This window comes from Hemitrygon akajei, chromosome 9 (genome assembly GCF_048418815.1).
Source record: "Hemitrygon akajei chromosome 9, sHemAka1.3, whole genome shotgun sequence".
Lineage (NCBI taxonomy): Eukaryota > Metazoa > Chordata > Chondrichthyes > Myliobatiformes > Dasyatidae > Hemitrygon > Hemitrygon akajei.
The window spans coordinates 55303337-55316237 of NC_133132.1; the positions used below are offsets into that span (position 1 = coordinate 55303337).

Consider the following 12901-nt stretch of genomic DNA (forward strand, 5'->3'; position numbering starts at 1 on the left):
GAATTCCTCCAGCAGATTGTTTGCTGCGTCAAAAGAGGCTCAGAACTGAGATGGCTGAGTATATCGCCCTGGAAACCATACAGACAGAAATGATCAGAGGCAATGATATCATATTTCTGAAGGATCAGCTCGGAAAAGGAAAGATCCAGTAACCATGGGGAGGCTGCAGGAGAATTGCAATGTGGACTGTAAATATAGGAAAACTAGAAAGTATTAGAAAATAATAAGTTATTGTTGCTCCTGCTTGTACAGTATTATCCATTTTCCAACCGCAATTCGCAGCATTTACATACAGTACAAAACAGGTCCTTTGTACCCCTGGTACTTGCCAACTGAGATTCCCATCTAAGCTAGTGCCATGTGGAGCAAATTGCCAATGGAAGTGATGGATGCAGCAGGTTTGACTGCAATACTTAAGAGAAGTTTGAAAAAATTGCATTAGAGCAGTGGTAAGTAGGGCTATGACCCTGGTGCAGATCGATGGAACTAGGCAGAATACAAGCTCAGGGCAGATGAGAGGGGCCTGCTTCTATGCTGTGGTACTCTATAACTCTTTTTGCTCATGTTTAGCCGCTATCCCTCTCAACCTTTTCAATTCATATTACCTGTCCAAATGCATTTTTAACATTCTTAATGTACCTACTTCAACCACTTCCCCTGGCATCTCATTCGACATGCTAATCAGCACGAAATTAACACGAGACTGACTTGGTCTATTAGTTGAGGCAGGTAAAACAATATTTAAAATAAACTATGGTCCAAATCCAGGAAAATGGAATTCACTTATATGTGTATCTTTGTCAGAATGGATGGGGAGGGATGAAGGTTACATTTCTGTGTTGTATTACTCTACGACCATTATTATAAGTTACGACTTGTTGGATAATGCACGTGATGTACAGCACAGTAAATAATAGTTGAAAGTAATTTCTTGAAGCAGAATAAAATTTACAGTATCACGCGCCGAACCTACTTATTTTCTCATCATCTGCAGTCTAGATAATATTTCATGCAACCGCAGAACTACCACTGTACAGAGCCGTTCGGCCCATCGAATCAAAATCTGTCATTGGCTCCGAAGTGGAACATGAAAGGGGCCACACAAATGTAAGGTTTTGAGTCGATGTCCCAGGACCTTTCCATCCGGGGACGACGGAGTGACAAAAAGAACTGGCATAGCTCCTTACCTGGCGAGGCCTCAGCCTCCGTGGGTCGATCCACCACCGCCTCTTCCTCCGCCATGGCAACGCGCGCCCTGCTCTAATTCTTCCTCTCGCGTCTTCCCGCTGCCTCCACAACGTCGGTTCCGGGTAGAAAAAATATAATAATTTTATTGTACTTAGAATTCTTTCCAATAACCAAAGACGCCAGAGTTCATCCCCCAAATGCTACGACTTTAGTCTTCATTAAGGCGGTACTCTGTGGCGAAACTTTCATCCCGAAGTTGCCGGAGGTCCCTATTCGTTTGATAGGGTTATTCCTTCTCAAAAAGGACTTAACCCTGGGCACGTTACAGCTCGGAGTGATTGTTTGAATTGTTAGTTATAAATGAGACAGGGGATCATTATATGTGGACATTGTCACGAAAGAAAATTTACCGTGAAGGTCAGGAGCTGGTAGGGGTTTGTTTCCGGCGGAGGAGGAAAAGGGAGAGCCGGTGTCCCGGAGCGGCGTCATCAGGGGCGGCCGGTGAAGTGCGGTAGGAGAATAGAGAGAAAGGTGGATGAGTAGAGAAAGAGGAAAGAGAGACGGGGGCAGAGGGAAGAAGAGAAATTGAGAGTGGGGCGGAATAATAAGGGAAAGTGGAGAAGAATATCGGACAAGAGAGGGTAGCAGAAGGGAGAAGAGGAAATGAAGGAATGAAAATAAAATAAGGTGTTTTGGGAATTAAAAGGAGGGAGAGGATAGAGCAGAGGAAAGAGGTTGAGGAAGAAAGTAGTGACAAAGAAATAAGAAAGAACTGGAAGACGGAGGGAATGAGGGAAAGTGAATAGGGGAAGATTGTGAGGAACTGAAGAGTAATGAGTGTGGGAGGAGGGCAAGAGTGTGAAAAGGACGGCAGTGTGATGCTTCTGTATCAGAAAGGAATGAGGTCCTTTATTTAGTAAGTGACACATCAGTTGGAGAAGGAGAGTAAAGTGCAAGGCGTGAGGTACTGCCTGAAAGTGAAGTGGAGTGAAACAACTGCAGTCAAACCCTGCCCAGACAGAGGTAAGGAGCATGCTGATAGCGATCCTGGCATCTTAACAAACGAGAATGTCTGTTTACCATCAGTGAAGTGATTACTGGTTGATTAGAATGGAGAAAAGTATATTAGTAATGAGTACTTGCATATTCCCAAAGAGCTTTATATATAGCCAAAAGCATTTAATCCAAAATAGGAAACAGAAATAATTTGAACAGTAACCTTAAACAGGATTACAACAATGATCTGTTTTTACTCATTTTTATTGTGGAAATAGTGGCCAGGACATTAGGGCTACATGCTCCACTCTTCAAAATAGAGCAACTAAATCTTTTAGATCCACATGAAAAAGCAGATACAGATTCCTCTTCACAGATATTGCCTTGCCTGCTGAGTTCTGCCACCATTTTATTTGTTGCGCCATTAAAGTAGAAGACTTTTTCAATACTAGTTCAGAGTATCTGTCTTAGTTCTTAAGCTCCGGTCTCTGGAGTTGCACTTAAACATGCAACTTTCTGATAAAATGGCAAATTAACTTGTCAGCTGGAGCATTGTTTGAGGGATGTTTTATAGTGATTATGGAATCTAGAATCATCACCATCATTATGTGCCATGTTTTATGATGTAGGTGATCATGGTCTCATGACCATGATTGTTCTTGGCAAATTTTTGTACAAAGTAGTTTGCCATTGTCTTCTTCGGGGTAGTGTCTTTACAAGATGGGTGACTACAGCCATTATCAACACTTTTCTGAGATGGTCTGCCTGGCATCAGTGATTGCATAATCAGGACTTGTGATATGCACCACCTGATCGTACAGCCATCCACTGCCTGATACCATGGCGTCACATGGGGGGGAGGGTGGGCTACGCCCGTGCTACACCTTGCCCAAGGGTGACCTGCAGGCTAATGGAGGGAAGGAGCACCTTACACTTCCTTTGGAAGAGACATATCTCCACCCTGCCACCACGGAATCTAGAAGTAGTTGGATGAATGTTGTACTATTTTCAAGTGATTTTTGTTTCACCGATATGAGGAAAAATATTTGTCCAGAAGAAATAGTTAAGTTGTGACTCATCTCCTGAAAAGACAGTGGTTTTCAAAATAGAATTACCAGTAAGTATATGAGGGAAAATCACTTTCAGGGTTAAAAAGTTTGGTGCTATCTGCAGTGCACGTATGAAAAACTAGAATGTGTTTGGAAGTGTAAGAAGTCTGCCACCTGTGCTGCCATGATTCTATTTGTACCTGTCTCACTCTTGTTTTCCTCTTGGTTTCCAAAGAGGAACTAGTTTCTCTCAGTCCTCCTGTAAAACTAAACATCATGAATGTAAATTCTAAGTATTTGGTTATTCCACATGCTGTCCATATGTCAAGTGTCGCTTGAACTCTCTTACTGCCTGCATGCTGCTTGGTTATTGTTCTCAGGCACCCTGCAGATGATTGTGGTATGGTGCATTGCAGTGATGAAAGTCCTCACATTTTGTTCCTGCTTTCTTTGCTTGACAAGGTTTGAAGTTCTTCAGCTTGATGGTTAATTTCCTTCTGAAAATTAGCAGGAGTGCTTAAGACTTTATGGGTTCCCTTGCTGAATAACATGGAACCTCCTAAGAATTCTTGATTCTTAAAGTCAATACATATTTGGAGCCTCCCTGCCCTCTATTGTGGACCTGTACTCTTCCAGGTTGAAGAAGAGGGCGGGGAACATCATAAAGGACTCCTCCCATCCTGCGCACGGACTGTTTGATCTGCTTCTGTCTGGTAGGCGCTTCAGATCCCTCCAGACTAAGACTAATAGGCACTGGAGAAGTTTTTTCCCTACTGCGGTCACTTTGCTGAACAGTTAACTGCCGGTTAACTGTCAGCTAACTATTACTTGGATTGCACTACCTGTATGTATAATTTATATTTTTATTTATATTTATCATTATTATTGTTATGAGCAGAGAGACAACATCTGCCGGAAGTAAATTGGTACTTGGCGATTAAAGTCTGATTCTGATTCTGATTCTTATTCTGATTCTGATATTCAATCTTCATCAGTATCAAGGTTAATTGAAATTCTACCCAATCTTCACAGCATGTCTTGATGAAGGGTTCATTGGTGGTGTTTCTGCCACCTGTAAGCATTTGCTCTTGATGGCTTGAAACAGATTTCTGCAGGATATCACACATAGCATAACACAGATGCCTTGTGCAGGAAGGCACAGAGTCGACTGTACTTCCTTAGAAGGTTGGCGTCATTCAATGTCTGTAGTGAGATACTGAAGATGTTCTATAGGTCAGTTGTGGAGAGCGCCCTCTTCTTCGTGGTGGCGTGTTGGGGAGGAAGCATTAAGAAGAGGGACGCCTCACGTCTTAATAAGCTGGTAAGGAAGGCGGGCTCTGTCGTGGGCAAAGTACTGGAGAGTTTAACATCGGTAGCTGAGCGAAGGGCGCTGAGTAGGCTACGGTCAATTATGGAAAACTCTGAACATCCTCTACATAGCACCATCCAGAGACAGAGAAGTAGTTTCAGTGACAGGTTACTATCGATGCAATGCTCCTCAGACAGGATGAAGAGGTCAATACTCCCCAATGCCATTAGGCTTTACAATTCAACCGCCAGGACTTAAGAACTTTTTAAAAGCTATTATTAATGCTTTTTGAGATAGTGATTTAGATGCATATCATATTTTTTACTGAGTTAAGTATTGTATGTAATTAGTTTTGCTACAACAAGTGTATGGGACATTGGAAAAAAAGTTGAATTTCCCCATGGGGATGAATAAAGTATCTATCTATCTATCTATCTATCTATCACATACAAAGGAAGCAGTCAGGTATTAGAAAATAACAGACTCCCAAACACTATCACCCCACCCCAATCCTGCCACCACACACGCACCCCTCCCCTCCCCTCCCCTCCCCTCCTTTTGGAAGTACACTTCATTGCACCAGGCCATTCAATTCTGGGCCTGATTCTTCTCTAGGTTTCATTTTTTGTGCAACCCTACAGCTAATTTGCAACCAAAGTTGGTGTGCAGAATAAATTAACCTTGTACTGTACAAGATTAGGTGGTGGGAACTGGTGGATGCAAGGTAGCTTTGGTATTTCGTCTTACAAAATCAAACAAAATCAAACTTACAAAATCATAAGGAAGTTATGGAACCTATGACAATTAAAGAGGTGGAAGTATTGGCGCTTTTAAGAAATTTAAAAGTGGATAAATCTCTGGGTCCTGACAGGATATTCCCCAGGACCTTGAGGGAAGTTTGTGTAGAGATAGCAGGAGCTCTGACGGAGATCTTTCAGATGACATTAGAAACGGGGATTGTGCCGGAGGATTGGCGTATTGCTCATGTGGTTCCATTGTTTAAAAAGGGTTCTAGAAGGTGGGTAAATTAATGGAAAGTATTCTTAGAGATAGTATTTATAATTATCTGGATAGACAGGATCTGATTAGGAGTAGCCAGCATGGATTTGTGCGTGGAAGGTCATGTTTGACAAACCTTATTGAATTTTTTGAAGAAGCTACGAGGAATGTTGACGAGGCAGTGGATGTAGTCTATATGGACTTCAGCAAGGCCTTTGACAAAGTTCCACATGGAAGGTTAGTTAAGAAGGTTCAGTCATTAGGTATTAATGCTGGAGTAATAAAATGGATTCAATAATGGCTAGATGGGAGATGCCAGAGAGTAGTGGTGGATAATTGTTTATCGGGATGGAGGCCGGTGACTAGCGGGGTGCCTCAGGGATCTGTTATGGGCCCAATGTTGTTTGTAATATACATAAATGATCTGGATGATGGGGTGGTAAATTGGATTAGTAGTATACTGATGATACTAAGGTAGGAGGTGTTGTGGATAATGAGGTGGGTTTTCAAAGCTTGCAGGGAGATTTATGCCGGTTAGAAGAATGGGCTGAACGTTGGCAGATGGAGTTTAATGCTGAGAAGTGTGAGGTTCTACATTTTGGCAGGAATAATCCAAATAGAATATACAGGGTAAATGGTAGGGCATTGAGGAATGCAGTGGAACAGAGAGATCTAGGAATAACAGTGCATAATTCCCTGAAGGTGGAGTCTCATGTAGATAGGGTGGTGAAGAAGGCTTTTGGAATGCTGGCCTTTATAAATCAGAGCATTGAGTACAGAAGTTGGGATGTAATGTTAAAATTGTACAAGGCATTGGTAAGGCCAAATTTGGAATATTGTGTACAGTTCTGGTCACCGAATTATAGGAAAGATATCAATAAATTAGAGAGAGTGCAGAGACGATTTACTAGGATGTTACCAGGGTTTCAGCACTTAAGTTACAGAGAAAGGTTGAACAAGTTAGGTCTCTATTCATTGGAGCGTAGAAGGTTGAGGGGGGATTTGATCGAGGTATTTAAAATGTTGAGAGGGATAGATAGAGTTGACGTGAATAGGCTGTTTCCATTGAGAGTAGGGGAGATTCAAACGAGAGGACATGATTTGAGAGTTAGGGGGCAAAAGTTTAAGGGAAACACGAGGGGGTATTTCTTTACTCAGAGAGTGATAGCTGTGTGGAATGAGCTTCCTGTAGAAGTAGTAGAGGCCAGTTCAGTTGTGTCATTTAAGGTAAAATTGGATAGGTATATGGACAGGAAAGGAGTGGAGGGTTATGGGCTGAGTGCGGGTAGGTGGGACTAGGTGAGATTAAGAGTTCGGCACGGACTAGGAGGGCCGAGATGGCCTGTTTCCGTGCTGTGATTGTTATATGTTATATGGTTATATAAAATCAAACTTTCTGGAAAAAAAATTGTTTTGAGTTCTATTTACATTTCCACATCTTTCCAAGGTGAGCACCTTCCATTCGAGAGAGAAGTTTTTTTTTCTTGTTCTTTCAACAGCAAGTTCTTACTGACTGCTGTTAATAGGGGTTTCTGTCCCGCATTTTTGAATACATTTTACAGCTCTGATGAAACTTAATGTCCTTTTCTTCTCTCCATGGAACCTCTCAAGATCAGGACAAGAAGATGGGTGTTGCTGATGCAAGGCCATTGATTTCCAAAAATAGCAGACTCTGGGTTCTAGTGTTTGATAAATGTGTGAAAGGTATTATTGCAATTTCAGTAACTGAGTGAAACTTGCTTTTTATTACCAGTCAAGTAAAATTATATGCATTCTGGTTATTGAGCTCAAATTGGTAAATGGGTTTCTTATTGCCACATATAGACTGTTATTCTGTGGCATGAGGAGTGATCTCATAGATGTACACGAAAATGAGACATCTTGATAGAGTGAATACATTCAGGCTTTTCCCCTCAGGTTGGGTGAGAATTGACCTAGAGATAGAAATAAGATTAAGGTGAAAAGTGAATATGTTCAAAGTAAATTTATTATAAAAGTGTGTGTGTGTGTGTGTGTATATATATATTGCCATATACAACCCTGAGATTCATTTTCTTTTGGTCACACACAACAAATCCATAATAGAGTAATAACCATAATAGAATCAAGGAAAGGCCACACCTATTTGGGTGTTCAACCAGTGTGCAAAAGACAACAACCTGTGCAAATACAAAAAAAACCACAAAGAAATAAATAATAAATATCAAGAACATGAAATGAAGATTGCTTGAAATTGAGTCCATAGCCTGTGGGAACAGTTCAATAATGGGGCAAGTGTAATTATTACCTTTGGTTCAAGAGCTTGATGGTTGAGCGATAATACCTGTTACTGAAGCTGTGATGTGAGTCCTGAGGCTCCTGTACCTCCTTCCCAATGGCAGTAGCAAGAAGAGATCATGACCTGGATGGTGGGGGTCCTTAATGATGGGTGCTGCTTTCGTGCAACAACACTTTGTGTAGATGTGCTCAATTGTGGGGAGGGCTTTATCTAACATCGACTGGGGCATATTCACTACTTTTGTAGGATTTTCTAATCAAGGACATTGGTCTTTCCATATTAGGCTGTGGTGTAGCCAGTCATTATAATTTCCACTACACATCTATAGAAGTTGTCGAAGTTTTAAATGTCATACCAAATCTTTGCAAACTCCAAAGGAAGTAGAGGTGTTGCCACGCTTCCTTTAAATTGTACTTGCGTGCTAGGCCCAGGGCATGTCCTTTGAAGTGATAACACCAAGGAATTTAAAGTTGCTGACCCTCTCTGATCCTCTGATGAGGACTGGCTCATGGACCTCTGGTTTCTCCTCCTAAGGTACACAAGGATGATTCGGGGAATGAAGGGGTTAACATATGAGGAGCATTTGGCAGTTTTGGACCTGTACTCATTGAAATTTAGAAGAATGCATGGGGATCTCATTGGAACCCACTGAATGTTGAAAGGACTAGATAAGGTGGATGTGGAGAGGATGTTTCCTCTGGTGTGGGTATCCAGAACTAGAGAGTACAGTCTCAAAATTGAGGGTCAACCTTTTAGAACAGAAGTAAGGAATTTTTTTAGCCAAAGAGCGGTGAACCTGTGGGATGCTCTGCCACAGATTGCAGTAGAGGCTAAGTCTGTGGGTATATTTAAAGCAGATGTTGATTGGTTGGGGCAACGAGCGATATAGTAAGAGGGCAGGTGTATGGGGTTGAATGAGATCTGAGATCAGCCATAATGAAATAGCAGAGTGGACTCAATGGCCTAACTCTGCTCCTATGCCTCATGGTCTTATGGCCCTGATGTCAATAATCAGCTGCTTGGTCTTGCTGACATTGAGTGAGAGGTTGTTATTATGGCACCACTCAGCCAGGTTTTCAATCTCTCTCCTATATGCTGATTCGTCACCACCTTTGATTTGGCCAATGACAGTGGTGTCAACAGCAAACTTGAATATGGCATTGAAACTGTGGTTAGCCATGTACTCATAAGTGTAAAGCCAGTAGAGCAGGATGCTAAGCACATGGCCTTGTGGGTACACCTGTGCTGATGGACATTGTGGAGATAATGTTGCCAATCTGAACTTTGAGGAACTCAAAGGTCCAATTGCATATTGAAGCCAAGGTTTTGAAGCTTATTGATTAATTTTGAGGGGATGCTGGTATGGAATGCTGAGCTGTAGTCAATTAAGAACATCCTGATGTATGCACCTTTGCTGCCCAGATATTCCAGAGTTAAGTGAAGAGCCTATGGGATTGCACCTGATGTGAACCTGTAGCTCTGGTAGGCAAATTGGAGTGGATCCAAGTCGCTTCTCAGGCAAGAGTTGATGTGTTTCATCACTAACCTCTTAAGATACTTCATTGTGGATATAAGTGGACTATAGTCATTGAAGCAGGTTATTATGTTGTTCTTGGGCACGGGTATAAGTGAAGTCTGCTTGAAGCAGGTGGGTACCTCGGACTGCTGAAGCAAGAGGTTAAAGATCTCAGTGAACAGTCCAGCTAGTTGATCAGCTCAGGTCTTTAGTACTTAACCACCCTAGCAACTTATGCAGCGACTTTGAAGGATCTATGACTGTGGGCGTCAAGATCCCTCTAATCCTACAAAACTTATTGAATCCTGCCATTAACCATGTGCCCCACCTTCAAGTTTGACCTTCCAAAGTATATCACTTAACACTTCTCCAGATTGAAATCCATCTGGCACTTTTCAGCGCAACTCTGCTTCCTATCAATGTTCCATTGTAACCTTAGGTAACCTTCTACACAGTCCACAACACCACCAACCTTTGTGTCATCTGCAAACTTAACTAAATCAATCTTCCACCACTTAATTTATACATCACAAAGAGCAGGGGTGTCAGAACATATCTCAGCAGTACATCACTAGTCACAGAACTCCATGCAGTATTCCCTCCATCTACTACCAGCTTCTACCTTCTATGGACTAGCCAGTTCCAAATCCATGTAGCTAAGTTTCTGTGGATCTCGTGCTTTCTGACTTTCTGAATTAAACTAGCATGGGGAGCTTTGCCGAATACAGTAATAAAATCTATATACACCATATCCACTGCAATATCTTCATCAATTTGCTTTCTCACTTCCTCAAAAAAGTCAATCAGGCTCTTGAGGCACGAACTGTCTTTGAAAATCCTCTCCAGTAGTTTGCCTACCACTGATTTAAAACTGACTGGTCTGTAATTTTCAGGATTATCCCTATTACCTTTCTTGAACAAACAAGTAACATTTACCACCTTCCAAACTTCTAGTATTACTCCCATGGCCAGTAGGGGTGCAATGATCATTGCCAATGGTGCAGCTGTCTCTCTCTCACTTACAATAGTAACCTGGGGTATATCCCATCCAGCCCCAGGGATTTATCTATCTTAATGTTTTCAAATGTTCCAACATTTCCCCTTTCTTAACCTCAACATGTTCCAGCACATTACCTTGTTGTATGTTGATGTCACATTTATTAAAGTCCTTCTCACTGATGAGTTCTGACTCAAAGTATTCTTATAGGATCTCTATTTCCCCTCTTTTATCCCTGTTTGGTCCTATCTTCACTCTAGTCATCCTGCTGTTCTTCATGTATGCATAGAAAGTCTTGGTGCTTTCCCTAATTCTGCATGCCAAGGCCTTCTCATGACCCCCTCTAGCTCTCCTAATTCCCTTCTTAAGCTCCTTCTTGGCTACCTTATATCAGTTTGTTTTGTCACTTCCTCCTTTGCCTCCTAAACATTAAGTATACTTCCTCCTTCCTCTTGACTAGATATTCCACCTCTCTTGTCAACCATGGTTCCTTCACCCCACAATCCTTTCGTTGCTTCAGAACCCCATGCAAGTGTTCCTCAAACAACCTCCCTCCACATTTCTGCTGTATATATCCCTAAAAACATCTGTTCCAAATTTATACTTCCAAATTCCTGCCTAATGGAATCATAATTAGCCCTTCCGGAATTAAATACTTTCCCATACTGATCTTCTTCATCCCTGTGCAGGGCTATGTCAAAGGTCAGGGTTTATTGTCACAGTCTCCAAAATGCTCATCCACCAAGAGATGCTCATCTGACTATGTTCATCGCCTTGTACTAGATCCAATATGGCCTCTTCTCTACATATTTTCTCAACATATTTTGTCAGGAATCTTTCCTGGACTCATAACTTCTATGCCATCAAAACCTCTTGCACAGAGGAGGTGTTAATCAATATTAGGTAAATTGAAGCCACCCATGACAACAACCTTGTTATTTTCACACCTTTCAAAATCTTTCTACTGATCTGATTTTTTGTGTCTCTGTTGCTATTATTGGGCCTATGGAATACCCGTGATAGAGTGATTGCTCCCTTCCTGTTTCTGACTTCCACCCACACTGACTCAGTAGACCATGTTCTCCCTTCCTGCAGCTGTGATACCATTGCTGATTAGCAATGCCACTCTCCTGCCTCTTATACCTTCTTTTGTCGCTTTTGAAACATCTAAACCCTGGAACATTCAGCAGCCATTTTTTCCCTTATGACAGTCATTTTCCAGAGAATGTCCTGCAGGGACTTGCCAGTGTGCCACCAGAGATGAACATCAATTATAGTAGATGTTGAAACTGATATTGTTGTATCTGAGGCTATTAAAAATTGAAGTTCAGAATTATGAGCCTCTTAAACTTCAATTAATAAGCCCAACTCTTAAGACAATCACTGGTAGAGTAAATATTACGTCTGGAGGGAGGTTTTATAACTGTAGAATGCAGAATTAAGTTCATTGGCAGGGGGGTTATGAGGAGAAATCAGTGGGTGGTTAATTATGAACTGGAATGCACTTTCTGAAAAGTTAATCAAGAGAATATAATACAGTGGATAACCATTTAATGTGGTTGTTTGGGGAATAATACAACTCTCTGTGCAAAGAGAAAGGTAGGGGGCTAAGTGGAGAGCTGTTTGAAAAGTTGTCATAGTCAAAGTGGCCAAGTATCCTGTGTTTTATGGTTCTGTAATATTTCTTAGATCTTGATTAATGATTGAGCACGATTAGCTACAATTTTCTATTGTGTGCCAGTTGACATATCTTGTAGGCCAGCTTGAGGTAGTTATTTTCTGTTCCAAAGCTATGTGTGCCATTTTCCTACTGAGATCAACACAATTGGACCATGGACCATGCTGGAAGCCTCCACCGTCAACCCTCCTTCATGGAGAAACCCAAGCACCTACTCTTCCCAGACAATAGCAAAGACTTTGGACAGCTATCCAGGTGTTTTTAAAACAGTTGAAAATAAGTTAAAGTAGAATTATAATGACCAATAAAATGCAGTACAACTAAAAATAGTTTATTTAACTGCAGGGGAAATTAAAACATAAATTGACAGCAAGTTGAAGCAAATTAGATTTTTAAAAAAATCTCAGTTTGTAGATTAGGGACAAGATTCAAGGAATAACCATCCTTCATCTCCATTCATGCCTCTTGACTCTGATGTCTGTGGCATAGTCTGTGGGACAGTAAGCAATGAATATGCTGCAAAGAAGGGACACCTTTGGTTACAGGCATTCATTGGGTTTGGTCATATTTTTCTTTACCTGAAGGTATGAAGTGCACATGTATTTGGATAAAACTGTAGTTTTCTCTCACTTCTATTAAAATGTTCATTGTGAGATTGACAACTGGCACTTATTGCCCATTCTTAATGGCTTGAACTGTAGCATTCGTTCATGGTGATGAGTACTTACACAATGGTCTATTGGGTGAAAAATTCTTATATTCATGGTGGGCAGGTTTACAGTGACTGTTTAGCATATTGGAGAGATTTGAGGTTGTTTTGATTCCTAGAGGGAGTGTGGATCTGGAATCCACTGCCTGAAAGGTTGAAGGAGGCAACAATCAATATTTAAG

General features: G+C 41.4%; 2 protein-coding genes across 3 annotated transcripts in view; one reads left to right on the forward strand and one right to left on the reverse strand.

Annotated features, from left to right (window-relative positions):
• The window catches only part of slc4a1ap (solute carrier family 4 member 1 adaptor protein), a 150232-nt gene extending 148715 nt beyond the window's left edge, over nucleotides 1-1517 (reverse strand). For both annotated transcript variants that reach the window (XM_073056037.1, XM_073056036.1), the window contains exon 1: nucleotides 1188-1517. In XM_073056037.1, coding sequence (XP_072912138.1) covers nucleotides 1188-1242 — 55 coding nt within the window. In that variant the 5' untranslated portion in view covers nucleotides 1243-1517. The remainder of the gene's footprint in view (nucleotides 1-1187) is intronic.
• A 136-nt stretch (nucleotides 1518-1653) lies between these two features.
• supt7l (SPT7 like, STAGA complex subunit gamma) overlaps nucleotides 1654-12901 on the forward strand; it is a 52761-nt gene continuing 41513 nt past the window's right edge. Inside the window, exon 1 of the mRNA XM_073056038.1 lies at nucleotides 1654-2211. The gene's annotated coding sequence lies outside the window, so the exon portion shown is untranslated. The remainder of the gene's footprint in view (nucleotides 2212-12901) is intronic.